Genomic DNA, 23,865 nt, shown 5'->3' with positions numbered 1-23,865 from the left:
GCCATTTGACACAAGTAGAGTTGAATGCTTGGGAAGTCAACAGATTTCTTTACTGTATGTTTTTGTTAGATTTTGGGACCAAGCTATGGAAAATGTTCAAAAGAATCCCAATCTTTTGAACAGAACGATCTTTAGAACTTACCATATCTCTTTCATTTACAATGTAAGAACACAAAACAAATGAATGTACTCGGTCGGGGAGCTCCCAGGCTACACTGAGGCACCAATATCTTCATCTTTAACTGTTTGCCAACACTTGCGCAACATTTTGTAGAGCAACTGAAAAGAATCAAACAGCTCTTGAAAAATAAAAACCAATCTAGTCATTGGAATAATTACCTTTACACTCTAATTTTCAGGCGATCACAATTTACAGCTACTTTTAGTTGTTGTGAGCTTTACCTGGCGGGCTTTCCCATTTTAAACACCTTACTAATCCACTCCATTTGTCAGATTCACTGTAACGTTACAAAAACTATTAAAAGAAACTCCGCATGAAGTAACGAATAAAGACACATTGAAAATAAATACTTGAAATCTATATATAAATACGCATTAAAGAATTAAAATAGGGGTTCAATATAAGAACAACCTAATTAAAAATAAATTCAGTGATGGTTCAGTATACCATTGGAACTGGGTACAAGTGAGAGTCCAGGAAACTGACCTCTCCAAAGAAATTTAGACACAAGTTTGTTTTAAGAAAGTCATGTCTCAAGCCGATTTGCCTTGTCTGAACATGCAAGCAAAATATTCGACTAAATTTATGAATCTGAAGTTCTCAATTATCCCTAATGATTGCTTAAATTTGCCAGCCTAAACATTAACACGGTCGAATACTAGCCGTCAGATCTTATGAAAGTTCTTTGAGAGCTCTCCCATTCGTCAAAAGACCAATGAAAAATCTGCCGGACTTCGAAATCTGACCCTTGGTGAGTTTGTTCATAAAATGTTCTAGCTTACTCGTTTCGAAAAACTAAAACATCAATACGGTCGAATCATAGCCGTCGAATCTCGTGAAAGTTCCTTGAGCGCCCTCTGGTTCATCCTTTTGCTCGTTCGCGAGAAGACTGTTTAGAATATCGTCAAAATCGTTGATTGTATCCTCAGTTTCTTTAGCATCTTCCATATTTTCAATCTCCTTGACCTCCATAACCACGGCTTCTTCCTCGGATTTATCCTCGACTCCGTAAGGTTCATTGGGATAAGAAGATCGGGAAAGTGTCGGAGCAGCGGGAAGACCGCCCGATCCTTCTTCGGGATTAAATACAAACGACGGGGGCTGAGCGGGGTTAAAATCCGGCGGCGGTGTTATGCCAGCGTCAATCTCCTCCAAGTTGTTATAAGGTTCGTCGTAGGAACTGTCCTGAGAACCTAACGAGATCTTTCTGTTGCGAAGTGTATACGGAGAGGGAGGAGCAGGGCCAGGATCCTGGATAGTCAGCCCCTCAATAGCGTTTGCCGATGGTGGAAGTTTAAGACTTAGGTTAATTAGATCCTCATTCTTAACAGGGTCGGCCATTTCGCTGCTATTTAAGTCGGAGACAATTGTTGCGCTCGAGATATTGCTTTCATCAACACTTTTTGTATCATTTTTGTCCACTGATGGATTCGATTCCTTTGATGCATCATCACCATAGCTGAAAGAGGCAAAAAAAAAAAAGGAAAGAAAGAAAAAGAGCAAAGAACATGTTAGATGGTTACTTCATTCCTTTTCCCCACTCCCCCTCTAAAAAAAAAAAAAAAAAAGGACAGATCAAAGTTAAATTTGATTGTGATTCTTTGATTAATGTGATTGTTTGGAGACGTTGTTAGTTCAACGTTTTAACTCCAAGCTGGTTGTAAGAGATGGTTTAGTAAGAGTTACATGAAAGCGCCATATCCTATCGCCGAGGGTGAGACGGAAAGGAGAAAATTTGAAAATAGTTTTTGGCTTCGGAAATTATGAAACTATAATATGTCGCTTCCTATTGAAAACGTCGGCTAAATTTGTGACAGCACTGCGAATAAGTCGCGCGCGAGCTTCGAAAGTTTAAAGTTACAAGTATCATTGTCTTTTGATGAACCTTCCTGTTGAACCAACGCTCTCATTTTCGCGTACGCACGACAAATTTGAGTAACCACAAATCTTACCATAAAATGGCTTTGTTTTAAAAAAAACTTACAAGGCATGACCTCATTGGCTATATCCTAGTTTTCTTATCTAAGTTAAACGCGCATAGCACTGTTGAAATCATCTGACCAAAGTCTTGAATGACATTCAAACATATCAGAACCAGTCAAAACACGTCGAAATCACCTTAACAACGTACCAAGTTTCCGTCAAACAAACACGACGAAGGAAGCCTTAGGTTACAAGTGTTTTTATTCCTAATCAGAGCTTTCTTTAAAGGCGTTAGTATAGGAACATCATGGGTAGCTGATGAGAGCTGCTTATTTTAACATTACTCCGTTTTCAATGTGTTTAGAATAAAACAGATGGGACAGTTGACCCGACCTATGGTGTTGTGACACTTGAGTGCCTAAGAATAGTTATGCAAAACAACAGAACTACAAAACAAAAAATGCACAAAATAGGAAATGAACCTCTCAGCACTTAGCAACCGAAAACCCGATGAAACATTATGCGAACTATTCGATAATTGCATGGATTTGGGCAAATGTGGCAGAAAAAAGAAATAAAACTTAAGCAAAATTTCTGATAGTTGAAGCTGCTAATCGGCCTATCCATAGGCTTGATGTCTTATTTCAGGTGACAAGATTCGTGTGTAATCATGCGATACGGCCTAGAGCTGTCTCGTTAACTTCATAGTATTCGGTCAATTAACAAGTTTAAATTGTTTACGGGACAAGGAAATTTCCCAATTCAATAGCAAAAGAACAAGACATCATTCTCTTGCTCCAGTAAGTTGGCCGAGCCATCACCAGAGAGACTGGGATGACTGAAGTAAGCATCACGTACGATTATTTAACAATTATTCCACGAGCGCGCGTTGGATATGAGATGATAGATAGCCAACGAGGCGCTTATCACCGAGTTGGCTATAATCATCTCTTAACCAACAAGCGCGAGTGGAATAATTGTTTTATTAGAAACGTTAAATTAAATTATTAAATTATTTTAGCTCCCTTTTAATTTTAAGCTGACGCGTACGCTTACTATGTTTGTAGATTATGGTATATTGGCTCATATACCATAATGGCTAAGCCAATAAAAAGTCTTGAATTGCATTATCCAATGATCCAGTTTTTAATAATTAAAGTGCACCTAAACCCAAAATTTTTTTTTCGCTTAACGAAATAAGCTTATTTTTTGGAGTATTTCTGTGCAAAAGTTTTTTAATTTGCTCAAATCTTTAATTTTCTATGCCCAGTCAAAATACGGAAAATCGGCCGCCATCTTGCCCCACGACCGAGTTTAAAGAAGAATGGCTCTAGCGGGTAATGTGATGTCAAATCGAGAACACGAAAGTCTGCATCTCGCACATTTTCACTTGTTTGGGAAGATTGTCGTCGATATTGTCCGAAATATGCCGACTAGGTGTGTCGTATGAAGAATGTATGAAGCGCGATACCCTCTTGCAAATTTCGCACGTTGCTACATCCTTCTACAACACACTTAGTCGACATATTTTCGGACAATTATCGACTACAACCTTCCCAAACAAGTGAAAATGTGTGAAATGCAGACTTTCGTGTTCTCGATTTGACGTCACATTACCCACTAGAGCCATTCCTCTTTAAACTCGGTCGTGGGGCAAGATGGCGGCCGATTTTCCGTATTTTGACTGGGCATAGAAAATTGAAGATTTGAGCAAGTCAAAAAATTTTTGCGCAGAAATACTCAAAAAAATAAGCTTACTTCGTTAAGCGAAAAAATTTTTTTGGGTGTAGGTGCACTTTAAAGATAGCTTACGGGCAACATGAATTAGCATTAGCAGTGGTTACAAGTCAGCATTTTTTATGTTTACCGTTTGGTTAGTGGTTAGCTTTTAGTATTGCTTTAACCTGCGAAAACCGATATATCATTAAACGTGCAAATTACAAATGAAACGAAAGCAATAGCTGGAGAGTGCATTGCAGCGAGCTGTGTCTATTATTGGCTAAGTGAAGAACTCTTTTACAAGATAATAAGAATGAATAATGTGAAATGCACACTAGACTATGAACTATAAGAATGCCCATTTTAATTTCAAAAAATATTTTCAGGAATGCAGCACTGTACAAATAAATGATCACGGAAGGCAAAAAAACAATAGATGATTGCATTTTTAATGAATTGAGTCTGACTTGACCAAGCCACACGTCCACAACTTAATTACAAATATATTGACCACCGAGGCGGCCTCCCCAATAAACCTGGTGGTTTCTTAGAGGTCTCCTCGCCATGCCATACAGTTGAATTTGTACAAATAGTCTTCTGATAATGGAAATTTTTTCTAATTCCTCCAGATCTTTTTCTCTTCTTTTCAACGGATTTTCGAGAAAGTTCCTCGGCCCTAGATCAAATTTGTCTTTATCGGAAGATAGATGTAAACAAACACAAAATAACAAACACACAAACGCGAACAGGAGCTTAAAACAACAACAACAACAAATAAACAAACACTTACAGTTACATACAATCACGAGGTGGATAATAAAGAACACCAGCCTTCAGCCACACTCGTTTATTCATTTAAAATTTCGTTCCTGTAAAATTAATATACTTCTGTATAAAATAAATTCAGAACCGTCTTTCTTGCAAATTACCTGAATTTTAGCATATTTACATACATCTGTGCTTAACAATTCATTGTTAAGAATTCTATTTTTTTTTTTTTTTTCATATTTTGAAAGTTATAATAACTGGGCAGAGAGGTTATGCCTTTTCCTTGAAAAATTAATGTCTAAAGTAAAAAAGTAAAAAGAGTAAAAAAAGAAAAAAAAAGTTAAATAATTTTCTAATCCATCCATTTTATGAAATCACCCTCTGATGAGGTTCAGTTTTGTTTCCAAAATTAACAAGGATGTGACAAAAAGTTGTCAACACAAATAAAACAAAACAAAACAAAAACTGACAGGTTCCATTAATGTCACGCTTTGAAATCATAAAGAGAATATCTTACTGTATTAGTTCTTGTATTAACCGAGCGGGAGGTCTGTATGGGAGAATCTTGACCGAGGTCGCCAGTACAGACCGAACGCAGTGGGGTCTGTACCAGCGACCGAGGTCAAGATTCTCCTATACAGACCGACCTAGCGCGGTTAATAAGATGTTTATTATATGGCTGTGTCTTATATGCCAATTTTTTATATTCTTTGTACCTTTTTTCTCTAGACAGGTCTAGATGCCGGTCAAGATGGGAAAATCTAGACCGCTTTCAATATTGATTTCAGCCAATCAAATTCGTGAATTCGGTAGTTCCCAGTCCTTGTGAGACACAGCCATATAATAATTCTGTATAACTAAACAACAGTTAGAAAGGCTATTAAGATTTTTTTATTCGAGACAACGTCACTAAAAGCATGCATTTACATATAACTAAAAAGAAGTTATTCGAAGTTGATTTTATGTCTGTTTAAGCAGTTATTTAGAAGACTCTTGTTTAACTCTACTGCCAGAGATGTTTGGAACAAATTTCTTGTTTCCAGTAAATGTGTAGTTCGCAACACAGTTCATATCGGTGACGTATACATCATTTAGCCCTTTCAGCCAACTAAAACATGACTGAAGAATTCTGCCAAAAGGCGATATTACACACAGAATACTGAATAGGATGCAGCTTGCAGCTAAGAAGTTTTCCAGAAGACCTCGCCTTGAAAGGCTCTAAGGCAAATATTAGCGCTTTGAATTGCAAGATAACCCCAACAGACAACTTTTTAACCACCGATGAAAAGGTAACTTAAAGATCTCTATGATGAGTCTATGTGGTGAAGGATACCCTTAAGACGGGATTAGAATCAGAGGCTAGGCCTCAGCAATGAATATCAACTGTAAGTGCAAGCATTTCCGCGTTCCCGTCGTACTTTCCTATCTTAACGCAAATGATTGACTACTTATTTCAACTTACAAGTTAGTTCTTTCATCGTACACAACCACAGGATCATGAGCTGGCCCATTGTCCTGCCCGCCTGATTGATTTTCCCGTGGAGTGCTGCCCACCTTGTGAAACGTCTTCTTGCTTTTCTCCGGCTTCGTAAACGAATCCGTCAATCCACCAGAAGCCTGTACGGTAGACTGGCTGCTCTCAGAGTTACTACGTGACGGTGGTCCTTTATTACGGTATTTCTTTTTCTTGCTTAAGTCAGGTTTGGCATACAACTCGTCAAGATTGGGAGGGGCTATGTCCAATGCCGATTTCTCACCGCTGGCGGAGGCAAGACTCCTGTCAAGCTCCTCGTCTGAATCGTAACCCCCGTTCTCTATTCCTGCAAGATCCCTGTTGGGAAAACCATTTCGACTCCCTTCTCCGAGATCCACTCCTTCTCGCTCAGTCGCCAGGTTGTAACCCTTATTTGTGAATGACTTGCGACTTCCAGGAGAGTCAGAACCCCGCTCGCTAAAGGAGAGTGAGCGAAATGGGAGGGGGGGAGGGGGGCCAAAGCTGGAAACTCCACCACCAAGTGCCTCGACGGTAGAATAACCGTCTTGGCTTATCATGGAGTCCACATGTGGTCGTGCGCCCACCAGCCGCGGGCGATCTGATGCACGCGATGAGGAACGCTGTGGAGAGGAAAGATCTGGCTCGGCGTAATCCGGTATCGGTGGTGGCGAAGGCAACGAGATGGTGCTGCCAGCCCAATCGGAGTCAAAGGAATCGCTTGAGTTGTCGGCGTCTGCTCCACTCGGCTCTTCAGTCACATCAAGAACGGCGTTACCAGGGAAACCAGCCATTTTGGACCTAAAGAGGGATAAAGGCAAATTAAGTTGCGTAGAAAGCTTCAGCATCATTGAGTAGAGCGTAGTTATATCAAACGGTAAGGGAAAATTTCAAATTGAACCCAACATTCAAATTCCGTTTGACTTTGTTGTTGGCTAATAGGTTTACTTCTATTTTCCCTTGTTATAAAGATCTTTATTGCTTTATTTTGTATTCGGTTCACTGACTACTCCTCTCGAAATGCCACAAGCAACCATATCACTAAGAAGAAGGTCTCGGTTGTATCATCAGTTCCTTCAAGAATACCTCAATCGCCTTTTAGAAGAAAGGAGGTTACACATGTTCAAGACTGTAATTCCATAGCAGATTAACACATTTCATAGTCAATGATGTTCAACTTTACCCCTTGGAGTTTGTAAAACGCCAATGTTGTAACTGATTTATTTTTGAAGAGATATTTTATTTGGACTTAAAGTTTACATTTTACTTCGTTAAAATATCACTGGCAGCATCATTATGCCAAAGAATGGGTCAAAATTTATCGCGTTACAACTAGTGTTAAAAAAAAACCGAATCAATTAGTTAAAAACTAATACCATCGTTCGTTACATGATGTTAGGCTCTTTCGGCTGGTTACCTAAACAAAGTTTAGCCGTGGTTTAACCGCGCTCTAAGCCATCTTCAATTTAACCGAACCTTTAATCTGAACACCTATTTTTGCGAACTGTGTCAAGAGGGGCGAACGCTTAGAGAGGAAAGATATTAATTGAATTTAATCAACCCTCCTAGAGAAAATCAATGAGGCCTTCTGCTTCCGTTAAACCGCGGTCTGGGTTAGACCTCGTGCAAATAACCGGCCCTTTCGGTTTCCCAGTCAATGCAGATGACTAAAAGAATGTATCTTTAATGACTTCATTGGGCCTTGTTCTTCATATCAGTCGGCATAGTTTATAGATTAAGTTACGATTACCGTTTATGTTGTTCGAGGAACGCAAAAGGATCCCACCATCCTGTAGTGACCTGTGCCATCTATAGCACTTCACAATCAACGGAAAAAAATTGTCAGCTAAGTTTAAGTTATGAATAAAGTTTACAAAGGGAAAAGTAAGTATACAAAGAAACTATTAAGGATTTTAAAACTAGATAAAAATTAAGACTTTTCTCTGAATTAACACATCAATCGCCTTGCTAAAAATAAAAAGCGTACCTACTTATTTTAGTGTTTATCTTTCTTGAGAAACATATTAGTGCGAGGGGAAAATGGAATTTTACTTAATTTAGAAGGCAAATAGTCTGTCATTTTTTTTTTTTTTTTACTACTAAGTAACCCATTACACCTTTCAATGTCAGAACAATTTACAAGTTTTAAAAATAACAGGAAACTTGCTTTTCCGCTATGACCATGCCCCGCGATGCACAGTTGTGCTGTTGTTTTTACTCTCATTACATTTTTGAGCAATGTAATAATATACGTTAATTGAGGCTCCCTCTTAGGGGCTTGTCAGCCACAATGTAGACTGACTAAGAGCTTAAAAATCCCCACTGGCAGGAGGCAGACCAGTGGGTTATTTACAGAGCGCAGCCGAGGAGTTGAACTAGGGGCAACCGAGAACAAATCCAGTGAGTGGCAGGGTAGAGGACTTGAACCCGGGACACCAGATTACAAGTCCAGCACCCTAACCACTCGGCCACGCCGCCTCCTATTTTTTGTTGAAGTTTCTGGAGATCCTATCTAATGATTACTCCTGAGAGAGTCAAAGGGGAAAATCATGTAACGTGACAACTTATTAAAGAGGTGACCTGATTTCAAAAAGTAACAAGGGCAAGTCATGTGACGGAGCTATGGTTGGTTGATTTTGGACCGTTGCGGTTTGTTTGCTCCTCTTTCTTAACCATTAAACTCCCATGAGTGATCAAGACAGGATTTCTCCTTACAATATCAGTACAATATCAATCAGAAAAGTGACGAGAATATAGAAACTGTCAAAGAGGAGTACTGGTAGCTCCAATTCCAAATCCTCCGAACCAAAATCATGAAAGTGTATGGTAGACAGTGAGGTGAATTACTAATAAGTGGATCTTGGGCGCGAAAGGGTTAAGATGTATGAAGAGTTTGCACAATGTTGAAAGGGTGCGTGTGATTGACTTCATATCTTAATTAAGGTTTTTAGTACTCGCCCAGATGAGCTGTCAAGTGTGAAATAAAAATCCCCTACCTGTTCATTTCGTAATCACCTCCGAACTTATGTACTTTTCTTGATCGTTTGTATCCACCACCATCTGGAGAAAGAGTAGAAAATTAAAGTGTAATCAATGTTCTACACTCTTAACGGTCCGCAATCAAATATGAAGGAAACCAAATATACTTGGTATCTATTACACAAGAAATAAAAAGAGAGCTTAACGCGGATTAACAAGTACCAAGCGCCGAAGGGAAATCCATTTCACAAAAACTGCCATAAATAATTTGGATAACATTGGTTTTGCATTATTACACTTAGTGATTGTGCAAGTTCAATAAAAAGTACAAATTTCACTCGAAGCGAACGGCTGCTGGGACCTCCTCATGTGCCATGTCGCCGCACCCTGTCACTGAGCATGCCTCGACCTTAATCAAAGGCGATTCGACCAGTGGTGAAAATTTAAAATTTTATGATTGAAGCTTAATTTTTTTGCCTCACCTCTATTGTCTTTCCATCGCCGAAAAACCAAAAAGTAAACTGCTGCTATTATAAGAAAAACAACTATCAACGCCACACAAACGATTATAACAGTCATCTCCTCCTGCTTTAGTCCACCGGTTCTCTTCTCTGTCACAGGAGGGGCCCCCTCAGTAGTGTTTGGTTCCTTAGTAGGAGTAACCTGTGGTTCCGTGGGAGCGATAGTTACTGGAGGAGGAACGCCTGCAATATTAAGTTCAGTTTATCAGGCTTTGTTCTACTGGTTTTGGTGGTAAATGACAAGCAAACATTGTAAACGAAACTCATCTTTGTCTAACAAAAACAACAAACACCGCCTCCCGGTTAGCTCAATTGGTTAGAGCGCTGGACTGTTGTGCGGGAGGTCGAGGTCGATGGTTCGAGCCCCTGCCGGACCAACACTCAGGGTCTTAAAATAACTGAGGAGAATGCGCTAACTTTCTTTAATAAGAAATGGATAGACATTCTAGTCTTCTCGGATAAGGACGAATAAACCATAGGCATCGTCTCCTGCATCTATTAATTAGTTAATTTGGTTAGGCAGGGGGCGTTAAAGAACCCGCTCACGAGATTACTGTAATGTGGTCTGGCCTGTTTACTGGGAATTGGGGGGAGGGGGCATTTTCAAACAAGTTTCCTTCGATTGTTTGTAAACTGCAGATGCAGTCAGGCCAAAGTCCCCCGAAAAGTGTTGTAATGCGCATTTGATCATATCCACATGTTAATTTGCGCAATATAAATATTAAATTATTATTATTATTATTATTATTATTATTATTATTATTATTATTACTATTCTTAAAACTTAGCAAAGGAAATCAAGCTCATCAAATTTAGGCTCGATAGGTCTTGTCTCAAATTTATAACTCTAGACTGAAGAACAGGGCCGGAATCGTTAACGAAATATAGTTCTGAGGGATTTAAAATTGTTTCTAGTCCTAATCAGTATCCGTTTGTTATGCGGTAGACCAGTTTTACCGAGGAAGTTCTGAAAAGGCATCACCAGTTCCACCGATAGCTCGTTAGAAGAATTACTACCATTAAGTACAACTTGGTCAGCTGAGGAACGGAAGTCGTTCCTATTTACTCCCATAGTCCCACGAGTTACCTGTTGTGACATGCACCATCATTCCTTGTTCGCCAGCCCCTTCTCTCGTTCTCGCCGTCACGTAGATGGAATGGGTCGTGTTGGCTTTCAAGTTCTTGATGTCAGCTGTAGTCAAACTTCCATTTGTTGTCATGATGCGTGTTGCGTTATTGTCAAGAGATCTGTAAGTGATCTTATACTCTATAACTTTGCCGTTAGGTCTTACAGGGGGATGCCAAGATATTGTTATAGTGTCGTAACTCACAGATACCATGGTCACGTTATCAACTGCGCTTGGAACTAAACAGCAAAGAGATAGTAAGGGAAGATAAAATTACAAAGCGATAACCAGAAAACATCAAAAATAAAAAAAAAGGTAGGGGCACTATAATTTATCTTAGTGACAATTGATGCACTTTCAAAAGGTAAAAAAAATACAGACTGTTCACGAGGCTTACCTCCTTCTTGTGTGACTATCGTTTTTACTTCGCTTTTGGTGCCAAGTCCTGCGCGAGTGAAAGCTGCTGCTTGAATAGAATACTCTGTAAACACTGTAAGGTTGGCCAAAGTTAAAGGGGAAGAGGTTGTGTTAACAGACAGATAATCAGCCTCCGTTAGGCCGGTCTGCCTGTACAACACAGTGTAACCGCGGATGACACCATTTCGCTCGGAAGGAAGAGGTTGAGCTATGTAGACTATGATGCTGTACTGGCTAACGGAATCCAAAGTGACATTCGATGGCCGACCAGGCGCTGAAAGGTAAGCAAACAAATAAACAGTAAAATGAATATGGTGTTATTTCAGTTACGCATGACAAAATGGTTTTCAGCGGCGAAATCACCACCAAATCTCAAACAACAACTTTAGAAGATCAACGACTTTCACATCCATTGGGATAAATTGAAACGAAGAATTAATCCAATAATTAATTAATTAACCATAACTAAGTAAGTGAAGATGCATTTTGCACAACTATGCCAACTGAGAACACTGCAAGCTCATGAGGAAAAATCCCAGCCGATGGTAGAAAGGCCACTTCACGTTTAACCCGAGACTTCCTAAAAAGTTAACCACGAAGTAACAAGGAGGTTAGAGGTTCGGGTGAAATTTAAATTTGGGTTTCTATATTTCAAAGCGACACGCCACTTCCACAAAAAAAGTTACGCCTGTACCATATGGCTTATAACTTCAAAAGCTGTGATCTAACATTGCATTATTTGAAAGAAGTTACGCTCACAGCCATCGTTTCAAATCTTGGTGAAACACCTCTTTTCCCTCTGAATGCTAATAATACTATCATTCCCTTAGAACTCTATGAACTACACGTTTGAAAGATCGGCTCCCGTTCTAAAACAATGACACTAATATTTCCTGTACACACTCAACGCCAAAAACGTACCAGCCTCTAGGGTCCGCACTTGTTTTACAAGGCTCTCCGGTCCGGAGACAACAGTCACGGCCTGAACTGTAACGTTATATACTGTCCATGGATGAAGTCGTTGTATTGTAAAATTCAGAGATGAATTTGTGGAGTACTTCAATCCATCATTGTCAAAACTGTAAGGACCTGCTGCCTTGGCGATCACAATATACTCCCTGATGATACCGTTTGATAGCTCCGAGGGAATACTCTGCAAAGGAAGGAAAGTTGAATAAATACACATCTTGTTAGACATTTAAGGTGTGTACGATTGAAGTTCAGTTGTGCTACATCCTCTGCGAAACTGTTTTTCGGCCGCATATCTTCATCTCTCCACCAACTGCCATCTGTTTAGCAACAGAGCAATATTTTCAACATTATTATCCACTGGTGTTATCGTCGCTGACATCCTCATCTGAATAGGAAGCTTTTCAAGTCCGATGATCGTTTTTAACTAACTTACATTGCTGGGTTTCCATAAGGAAGTAAATGCGTCCTGCCCATTCAATGCACAGTGACCCCAATCCAGAGGCCAATTGCGCTAGCAGGTGGGCAAAAAAATCTTTTGCAGTTGTAGTTACCGTAGGGTTCTTGGATAAAATCCTTTCAAGACAAGACAAAAAAATTATTATATCTATCAATTTACCTTCCACGTAACGAATATGGACTCAGCAGACAAAGCTCTGAGTTGGATCTCTCGAGGGGCTGCATCTGGAGCTAAAAAAATAAACAAAACAAAGAAAACAGCCGAATATAAGTGGCACCTTCAGAAATCTCTGTTGACTTCTGAAGTAACACATAATCGTGGAAGTGTTAAAACAAGCAAAGCGCGATTGGTTGTACCAAAAGTGGATCCTCTCTTGGATAAACTCATAATACCCTCGAATATACCGAAATCCAGCATGAACCAAGACTGCAACCTCGGTAACGATGAGTACACAGAACATTACTTTTTGTGCAGGTTATCCATTTGCGCCAAGAAAGGAAAAAACTTGAAAACCGATTCCGTAGGGCTGCATTTAGGATACTTCGTATTGGTTGGAATTCATAATTAAAATGCGATTCATCAGCCACCAACAATCAGAAATGGAAAGGTGGACAAAAAAATGCAATATTCGTTGCGTTCCTTATCCAATGTGGAAATTAAAAAGCGGTTAGTATAACAGACTGCACTCGGATAAGTTCCGATAGCTATCTTCGGTCACCGTCACCTAATGAAAACTTCCTAAATTATGAATTTAAGGTCTTGATGCGAACAGTTGCGTTCAAGAGCCAAATATACACTTACCTGCTTCCCCCGTAGTCGCTTCAGTAATCGCTGAAAAGTTTCCCCACATAACATTCCTCTCCTCAGTGGCGGCACGAACCTTAAATTGGTAGCGAGTAAATGGTTTCAAGCTGTCAATGGAGGCCTGAAGCACCGATAGCTGATTGGCTAGTAGCATTTTGCTGGTGACGTCACTCTTTTCAGCAGTGTTATAATGGATTTCATAGCGTGTGATCAGACCGTTAGGTGTGGCTGGTAGGTCCCAGGTGATGGTGACAGCTGTCGCATTTAAGGTTGCTGCGGCCAAGTTTGTAGGTTGCGAAGGAGCTGAAACGTCAAAAGTAATTACTCTGTGGTTTAATGGGCACGCAAAGAAGACATTTTCACATTTGTGGTACAATAGCCTGAAATTTTATCTCTACATGAGATTCTGTTGCTTTGTAAGGACAACCTCCCACGATCTCGATTATTAGCTAGAACTTGCCGGCTTATCATAACAGGCCTTAACCCTGAAAAGGCAGAGAAGCATAGAAAATGTCAAATCTTTTTCGCACACGGCATAATTATTGTCAAGCAGAGTTCTGAAGCACGCCGCCCTATTGACGAAAGCTTCGCTGATGAAGGCAGGCCAAAGAAAGCGATTTTAAAACATTCCAACTTACCATCTTGTAAGGTTCTGTTCGTAACATTGGCCCCGTCACTTAAACCGACCACATTGCGAGCAGAAATCCTGAAAGTGTACAATGTGAATGGATGAAGATTCCTCACAGTATATGACATGGCAGAGATGACCTCTTGAATAACGATGTAGCTCTCAGACTCTCTCCTCATTTCCAGCTTGTAACTGGTAATTGGACTGTGCCCGTCAAAAACAAGTTGCCATGACAACTGAATGGCAGAAGAAGATACCGATGTGGCAGAGACTGGAAATGGAGGACTGGGAACCACTATTTAAGAAAAAAAGTTAACGATGTACATTTGTACAGTATGGATACTTTATTAGAGAAATGATAGAACTACGACGGTTAAGGTGACGGAGTCCAATAGGTAATTTGAAGAGGTGCACAACGTAAAAGAGGGGGAAATCGGAGATTTACTTCAAAATAACTAAGAGTGATCTTTCATCACCCTTGTAAAAAGTATTTATTAATAATCGTTCTTGTGACTGTCTCTTCCACAACCTAAACAGAAGATATCATTAGGCAGAAGAACCAAAGGGTTGTTTTTCAACCAAATCTGTTTTTTCCAGGAGAGTCTGATTCATAAAAGTTCCAGTTCGCTAATAAAGTAAACGCTATTTTGAACGGTACCACTGTTCGGCAAACCCTTTAAACCACAGCTTCAGTATGCACCTTCTACACACTGTTCTCTGAACATGAAGAGGAGATTTTGTGTAAGAATCACTAGTTCTTTTAGTTGATGATTATTTCCTTTCTCCTCGTGTCCTTTTAAAAAGCGTGACTCAGGGCTGATATTATAAGGAGAAATTAGCTGCTGGGCACTCTTAGTGGTTAAAGGCTTAATGTCATAAAGTAGAAGGTACCGGGCAGTGGTTGTTTACATCTGTTTGAATATGTTTACAAAACACCAACTCGGAGCAATCTAAATATCGCATGGAACTTAAATATCTTGAAATGATTCTTGTTCGGAACCATAACCGTACACTAACCTTGTACAGTTAGATTTCCATTCTTGGATAACCTTCCCGCCGCGTTAGTTGCAATGCAGGTATACACTCCATCGTCAGCTTCACGAATGCTTCTAATCACAAACAAGCTGGTAGTTGAGGACAATAACTTGCCGTTTCTGTACCACGTGACACTTGGGTTTGGCGTACCACTCACGGAACAGTTTAGCACAGCACTCTCACCAAGTTTGACCAGTCGAGGTATGTGAAATAATGTTATATTTGGCGGAACTGCAAATAGACAACAGATGCTTTACATCAGAGAGTTAGTCGCGTAATGGTTATGATCTGGCTATTCCGGGTTCGAGTAACGACCGGAGTTATTGTGGACAGATACCCGCTAATTCTACATGAGTACCTTCAAAGTGTCTGAGAAACCTAGCCTAACTCTGAAGACTATTTCACCACTCTTTCCTGGTAGAGAAGCAATACTTCTAGTCACTTCTCGCAAAAAAAAAAAACGGGGTTGAGCTCTGGCAGCCACAACAATCAGTCTCTCAAGCAGATTTAACCGGGCAAGATATGAGAGAGGGAAAAATTGCCACCTCTGAGAGGCAGCGCAAGAAAACTTGTATATGGCAGTGAGTACAGTTTGGTATCTGTAGATTCTGCGCATCATATTTGGGAAAAAGTATTAACAATAAATAACAAATAAAATTCTTTAGTCGCCAGGGACAAGAATTGAAGAGGGCGGCTTGTGAGACTGTCAGCTTTTCATCAAACCACCAAGTTTTTTGAAGTAAGTGCTTTTACGCCTTTCTCTCCCAAAAGTGACTAGACAACATCAATACATTTTCACATCAGTTCTCACAACATCAATACATTTTCACGCAAAAAGTTGATGGGAGGAAAGGCCATTTCGGCTTAAAATACTCTTTGATTTACTTGCAAATTCTTTGAGTTAAATTGATAGGATGCGTAAGTCTGACAGTGAGGAGAATTGGTTTTTAGATCTTGGGAGCGAAAGTGCTGAGGTTCTTACACGTGAACACGATAATAATAATAATAATAATGATCTTATCACTAACGCTCAGTTTCTTTTGTTGCTTGCCAACGAACACGGAAAAAAATTCCATAGGAAAATTCATTACTTGACGAGGGAATTCCGCATTAAACTGCACTTGAAAACCGCGATTCGTGCGATATCGGTTTACAAGAATTCGCGGAATTCACGAGCCAAGTAATGAATTTTCCTTGAATCGCATAACTGAGTAAAAATGAGAAAAAAAAAGAAAAAATATTACTTATAGTTGTTATGTATTCGTAGATGCGAAACAATATCACTTAGCCTCGTTTTCAACTCGCAATTCCACGCTGAATATCTCGCTTCGTCAACCAATCAGAAAGCGAGATTTTATTCAATAATGCGACTCTGTAAAGCACTCAGAAAGCTGATTTATCGATATCAACCCACCTTGAACAAGCAAATAGGTGGTTCCCACATGCGAATTCAAGCCATTACTAACATTACAGCTGTACTGTCCAGAATCACTTGCGACCGTTCTCAGAATCGTTAGGCTGTCTTCACCAATCGCAATCCTAGCTCCTGGAGTCAACTGGGTTCGACCATTAAACCACGTGACTACTGGTTTGGGATCACCCGATGCATTGCACCGGAAAGAGGCTGGAGAGGACTCATTCACAGTTACATTCATTGGGTTCATGTCGAGTCCAGAGGGCACTGAATGGTCAAAAAAAAATAAATGTCTTCAAAACTGGCTAAAGCGCAGGAAAACAGGTTCAGAGACCAAGTCTTGGTTCGCTCGCGGCCTTGCAAATTTTTTGTTGAGAGGGTGACTGAGGTTTTTTGGACCAATCATAGAACGGCATGGAGCAAAACTAAATAAGTACTAAAGAGGGCAAGGTTCTAAATAAATCTGAGGGGCTGCGCCGGTGGGGGCTATTGCAAGTCAATTTGATTTTGTCAACTCAGTCAATGATATATATTGGCCACCAAGAGAGTTCGGTCAGAGATCTGATGAGGCTAACACTCGAAACGTCTACTCTGCACGATGGATAACTTACATTCTTAAATCAGTCCTAGATTCCAGATTGAAAAATGATTTGATTCCTATTCATATGTACCTCTCACTCTTAAAAAGGCCAATGCTTCCAAACTTCCAGCAACATTTTTAGCTTGACAAATGTAGTTGCCTTCATCTCTCTTCCTTATCTGCCTGATTTCAAGTGATCCAGTCAAAATGATGTAATGTTCAGTTTGGTTGATTTGAAACATTGACCCTTCAGATTTGTAGATCCACAGAATGCTCGGGTTTGGAATTCCACTGAACGTGCATATAAACTTCACTGTTTCTCCAACTATCTTTGTGGCGTTTTCTGGTGGCGAGACCAGTGATGGCGGAACTAAGAAAATGGAGATTAGAAACTACATCAACGTTTGTTCACTTTGAAAAAAAACTTTTTTCACGTCGGTCATCGCCAATTCGTTTGAACTTTCTTCATTCTTAAAGTAGAAGTATACTCCACCACGAAGGCAATTTTAACCTCTGTTAAAAAGTGTACATGAAAGTAAATTGCACTTATTGCATCTTTAGTTACCAAAGTATTTTGTAGTGATATTTTTTAAGCATTATCGGATGTACAGCCGTCGCAGCTCAATACTGTCATGTGAAGCATTTAAAAACCTTGACTTCCTCATTCACCACAAGCACCTATACGTCTTTTTGTTGAAAGAGAGGCTTTCTCTCTACACTCCACCCCAACCAATTAGTAAAAGCTTGGAGTAAATAGTTCCCTGGCTCAAATTTAAGAGGGGAAGGAAATGCATATGAATTGTCTCTTCAAACCTTCCAGTCATCATTAATTTTATTCTGGCTATTCTTGACTCCATCTCAAGTTGGTATGGATGTATGCTATATGAAAGTGTAGCGCGATCGCCTAGGTGAGTGTACTCCTGAGAAGGACTATAGTCAGTGGCGGTGATCGACTGACAACAACTTTTCACTTGACTCTGATGATGACTTAAGCAGAGGTTGTTGAAAGGTTAGTCACCACCACCAACAACAGTCCTTCTCAGTACTACACTCACCCGGACGATCGCACTACTTTTTCACATGTTACCCCCAGGTTCAAACCATTTACTGCACAATGTATATTATAACTAATTTTGTTTACCATAAATGATGACAACTGCCGTCACAGAGACAGAGCTAGCAACATTGCTTGCTATACAACTGAATGTCCCTGCATCCTGCTTAACAGCACTAGAAATGAACAAGCTCCCATTGGACAGAACAGTCATATGACTAGTCTGCAGCGCCTGACCATCTTTTTGCCATGTCAAAATTGGCATTGGATCACCTGTGGCCTGGCAGTGTAACATAAGAGGAGAGCCTTGTTTGACATTGGTGTTACTGGGCCGAACTTGAAACGATGGTGGAACTGAAATAAATTGAGATTGATCTGGATAAGTTGAAAAGTATTGAGTTTTATTTTAGTAGAAAAAGGACATCAAACTGAATGTTCGTGTGTAAAAGACAAGTTGCCCAGAGGTACCAATAAACACAGGTGGCAATCCTTTATGCAAAGTTTCAGTGAGGCCCATTTTGCCTTCTCTTATAGACCTATTTCATAAATGGTGGCCACAATTTTTCGTGTATATCTATGAAAATTAGCCCTCCAAGCCACATCATCATGTCCAAACACAAAACAAGTTTAAGCTAAAAGCAAAGCAAAAATAGCCTGCACAACAGGTGTAACATTTTTTCCATTTCTCAGGCAAACCATCAGACAAGTGCTAGGCATTTGCAAGTCACACGCAAGGGTCATTATGGCAATTGTTCACTTGTCATTATGAAAGAGGTCAATGGCCAATCAAAACACAGGACTAGCTTCATTTTCATGCCTAGGACATCTTGATTTCCATAGTCAGCTCCCTTGCAGCTGCATTTTGGGATGGCACCCCTGGCTTTTGTAAAGGAATGGGGTTTGCCTGGGAGGGTCTAACTGTAGATGTCATGTTGTGCATATTGAAATCAAGACAGACCCTTTTATACACATTTCTGAAGTTACTTACCATATACAGTGACAAAGGCCACGGAGGATGTTCTTGTGGCATGAAGGTCAGAATTTGTTGCATCACAGAAATACTTGCCTTCATCAGATTTTGTAATGGAAGTAAAAGTTATTGTTCCTGAGTTGTCAATAGAAATTCTGCTGCTAGGAGTAACCAGCTGATAGTTGTGATACCAATTAATTGTGACCTGAACAGGAAAACTAACAGGAGGGACACAGGGCATCCTGATGGCAGCACCAACAACAGCTGTCTGATTGGTTGGATTCTTACGAAAATTGAATGCAAAGTCTGAAAATGAAGAAATTATGATTAATAGAAAACTATCTATTAAATAAATTAACAAATAATCAATGTCTTTCTTTTTTTTTTTTTAACCCTTTAATGATTAAGATCTGGAGGTTTATTCTAAAAACAATACCATACATGACCATTATTTTAGTGCTCAAGGCTATGGCTGGAAGGTGAGAATTTGACTGTCATTTTCATTCTCAGGTTAAATACTGATTTGAGTATAAAAGTTGTATTTATTTTTACTTATTAATAGCTATTAACAGACTGATTTACTGTCACACAGAAAGGGTTAAAAGTCAACTTACATGCCACTCTAAAAAACACAGCACCACTTGAGACTGATCCAGCTGGATTTGTCCCATTACACACATACTGTCCAGCATATGAGTGATTCACTGGAGGAGCAAAGTAAAGTGAGCCATTGCCTAGCATGTACCGATCAGACACATTGTTCACAGGCTGACCATTCATCGTCCAAGATATCAAGGGTGGGGGCACACCCAGAATTTGACACTGAAGAATTGATGGAAGGTGCTCAGGTACAATCATATTTGTTGGATGCACACCAAAGTGAGGCTTATCCTCAGCAGCTGTAAAAAGCCAAAGACAAAGTGGTTTCACATTAACACAGTCAGAATAAATGCAATTTGATCAATCTTTAGCCACAGTAATTCTGTACGCAGGGTCAGTTAAGATCACCACATCTTTGTGTTGAATTTATGTCTTGGAATTGAGGCATAATTTCATCATGATAATTTAAAACAGAACTTAAGGTAAATTAATGTAAACAAAAATTGTCATGTTTGCATTTGGAACTGCACAAGAGAAAAAAGGCAGAAAACTTCACCAATTTCCTGGGAGGTTGTGGTTGCCACCTTCTCAAAAGCTTTTAAGTATGACTGCAAGCAAATACCATGCAGTCTTATCTCATGTCTTTAGCCTGTCTTTTATGCATCTTGTAGCTCAGTCTCAATGGTTGCTCAAGTCTTTAATTCTAAGAAAAGTCCATTTGCCACAATGATTAAATGAAACAGTTTGAAGAATTCTGTTTTAAAAGTGAAACATCTTCATCAAAATATAATGCTGTCAAGTTGAAGCCATCAACTCAAACTGTAGCCGAACAAAAGATTTAGATTGACCAAAATTAATAATTATCCACTAAAGTGGAGGTGAAAAGTGGTTTTTATTAGCTGAGCTGCAAAGTGGCAGGCAAATATCCACCACAGATACTCAAAAATTAATTTATTTCTTTAAATATACTAAAAGACTGTTGGAAAATAAAGTCTTGACCTGCAATTTTGTCTCTCCTGCTGTTGGGAGGTAAACAGTTTGCAATTCACTTCCAAACTTGCCAATCAAGGTGTGCGAAAAGCACTATTAACTTGTGTGGTATATACTGAGGTGGGATAACCAAGAGTCCATGTACTATTGCAATCTTAGCAAAACTTCATTCACATCAAACTCAAAATATCACATCACATAAAAATCTGCCTGAAAAGATTCATCAAACACCTTGAATAAATTTACTTACGAAGTACAGTTAAATATGCCTTCTTGCTATACTCTCGCTGACTGGGTAACAAAGGATTTACAGCCACACAGCCATACCATCCTGCACTTGAGAATGCTACATTCCGCACTGACAGGGCTGATGATGTGGCCTTTGTGCTTGGAATTTGGTATGGACCCGTCACATCACCACCAGTAAAGGACTTTCCATCCTTCTGCCAGTGGATGGTTGCATAGGGTAGGCTTTCTTCAATAACACAGTCAAATGTTGCATCCTCTCCCAATCTTATTGTAAAATTTTTTGGATTGGTGAGATACTTTGATTTGATGTCTGTATAAATTAAAAAGTAAACTTAACACAAATGGAATGATGATATTCTAATTAAGAACTGTTAATTGTTCATAAATGGCACAGGAGGAGGGTAAGAGATTAGGATCAGAAAAAGAAAACCTCCCACAAACAACATTATAACATAACCAAAGTAAAGCGCGCGCTCTGATTGGTCAATTTAGCGTCCCCCATTTGCCCATGGGTGTACGCTGCTGACGTGAGCAAATGCAAAGACTATTTTTCCGCGCGCGATTGTTTTTTCTGGTCGCGTAAGATTTGTTAAATAAAAGGGAACTCTTTAGCTACAATGTATCAATGTTATGTTATAAAACAAATGGTAAACACCACAGCGTACACTATTGAGTTATGGATGCACTTGGGAGGTTTGCTAAGCACTCAAGAAGCTAGAGTCGCTCTCGGCTATCGCCTCGAGCGACTCTTACGCTTCTTTCGTGCTTAGCAACCTCCCGCGTGCATCCATAACTCAATAGTGTATGCTGTGGTGTTTACCATTTGTTAAAATTCAAATACATACATGCTGCTTGAACAGTTGCAGTTCTGCTGTAAATAACTGAGGGTTTGCCTTGAACTGAAGCTCCACAGATGAAAGTGCCAATACTATTAGCAGGAATGCTACTATAATACAAAGAGTAGTTTGCTAACTGGGTCCAGGATGTATTAGTGGTATCAAACAGCCAAAGGTTATTATTTTTCCAAGATATCAATACATTTCCTGATCCATTGTATTGTGCCTGGCAGTTGAGGAGAAGGGGCTGTCCTATGGCAACAACATGGTCTGTTGGCTCTATTGTGAAATCTGAAATGAGAAATTGGATTCTATTGCTTCTTCCTAAGATTGTTATCACCCCATTCTATCACATCCCCTTTTACTAAATTCAAATGCTTCTAAAATGCATAAAATTCATAAAAATTCTAAATTGACTGCACAAACCAGAAACAAACATTCAGATATTATAGAGAAAAACTTTCAACTCAATTGTCCTTGCAACAGTAACTATAAAAATGTGCTTTTCAACAAACTACAACAGTGCTCATAATGTGTGAGAAGTCTTGTATGAAATACATCTTAATATGGAGAGCACTTATTACTGCATGTGGTTTGGGAGTTTTTCATTAACTATTTGGTTATCATAAAATATTCACCTGTAGGGCTGCAATGCCACTGAGGAAAAAAACAAACAAAAAAACAACAAACACAACAAAGCAAAGGGACATTGGTTTAATGCTACTCAGGTCTAAGGATTTAATGAAAGTAACCAGGGAATTATAATTCAAAGACCCAATGTTTTGACACTGCTATCTAGTGCCTTCATCAAGGGTGATCTACTCTAGTGTCCCTGATGAAGGCATTGGACAGAAGTGTTGAAACGTTGGGCCTATGAATTGTAATTCCCCAGTAACATTCATTCAATCCTTATAAACCAGAGTAGCATCAAACCATGTCTGATTGTCCACCTGGTTGCTTTGTAGACTTTAATATATGAAAGCAAAAGGAGTAATAATTTTACTAATGAATGTCAACACGTTTTGTTTTGCATAATATAGATGAACAATCAAAATAATATAATTACTATTGCATGAACAATTAAAATAATATAATTACTATTGCTTGTCCCACAGATGAGTCATGACAAATTAATAGTCCCTGATGATATTTTGGTTCACCCTGTTATATTCTTTGCCAATTTTCCAAGGTTTGTAAGCACTAGTTTGAATTAACGATTTAGGGGGATTAAGATATCATATTGATCTCTCAGGGAAATTTTTTGGTACTATATTTTAAAATACACAAGGCACTCCTAACACAAGTAACAAGTCTGGACTTGAAAACCAGAGAAAACTCGTATCGACGTTCGGTAAATTTATTCGGTTTTAAGGGCACTTCACGAAAAAATGACCCTTTTACTCCTCAAACACGTATGAAGTAAGCGAAGCTTACATGATCTTTATTAATATCAAAGATATTACACTATGCTACGCTCTCATTATAGATGTAAAACAAAACGGAATAACCGAAGTCAAACAATTTCAAGTAATGCCGACTTTGTCATCGCACTGAGACTCAAACTACTACAACATACATTTGAGTTGTACACTATTTACTCACACAAACTTGCAGATGCTGAAACTACTGCAGAGTAAGTCGTTGCGATCACCACAACAGCGCTAATGAAGGAATTATAGCCCATTTCAAAGAGACATGCACAGCGAGGGACAGCGTAATTATAAACCGGTGATCCATAGAAACATCACGTTTGGAATTTGTTGATCCTTAGTTCTTGCGCACCGCGATTATTACTTCCTCATAGGTTACGAGATTCCACTGAAGCATCATAAGGACTAAATTAGACAGCAAAAGCTCTTGGTTGCCTTGGAGAAGAAAGAATTTCCGCAGCATGAATGTTAATGTTTACAGTTTCTGCGATGCAGGACGCTAGAGACGATTAGCAACCAAACGCCTGCGATATCGAGTACAGTGGTTTTATTGTGAGAGCTTCCGTTTGTGTCGGTACGGGTTCGGTATTCGGCTTTATTTCGGGATGAAACGAATGGGAAGAAAATATAACAGTTCGCAATTTTCAAAAAAGCTAGTAAAGGTTAGCCAAAACAAGAGGATTTTTCTGATATGGGTAGTGCCCTAAAGACAAAACTGT

At 39.4% G+C, this 23,865-nt stretch overlaps 1 protein-coding gene across 1 annotated transcript; it reads right to left on the bottom strand.

Moving 5' to 3' along the window:
* Positions 1-25: 25 nt before the first annotated feature.
* On the bottom strand, positions 26-23,665 carry LOC111333697 (contactin-3). Its single transcript, XM_088756703.1, has 19 exons — positions 23,319-23,665; positions 21,726-22,007; positions 20,882-21,190; positions 19,656-19,940; positions 19,060-19,347; positions 18,159-18,425; positions 17,109-17,387; positions 16,438-16,704; positions 15,006-15,254; positions 13,999-14,283; positions 13,358-13,663; positions 12,716-12,786; positions 12,049-12,280; positions 11,108-11,401; positions 10,671-10,949; positions 9,545-9,766; positions 9,080-9,143; positions 6,054-6,884; positions 26-1,640 (listed from the first exon to the last, which is right to left on the bottom strand). The coding sequence occupies exons 1-19, from the start codon at positions 23,398-23,400 to the stop codon at positions 977-979; spliced, it is 5,556 nt and encodes a 1,851-aa protein (XP_088612829.1). The 5' UTR covers positions 23,401-23,665; the 3' UTR covers positions 26-976.
* Positions 23,666-23,865: the final 200 nt, after the last annotated feature.

Source organism: Stylophora pistillata, chromosome 4 (genome assembly GCF_964205215.1).
Source record: "Stylophora pistillata chromosome 4, jaStyPist1.2, whole genome shotgun sequence".
Taxonomy (NCBI): Eukaryota; Metazoa; Cnidaria; class Anthozoa; order Scleractinia; family Pocilloporidae; genus Stylophora; species Stylophora pistillata.
This window is presented reverse-complemented; position numbering and strand designations above follow the sequence as displayed.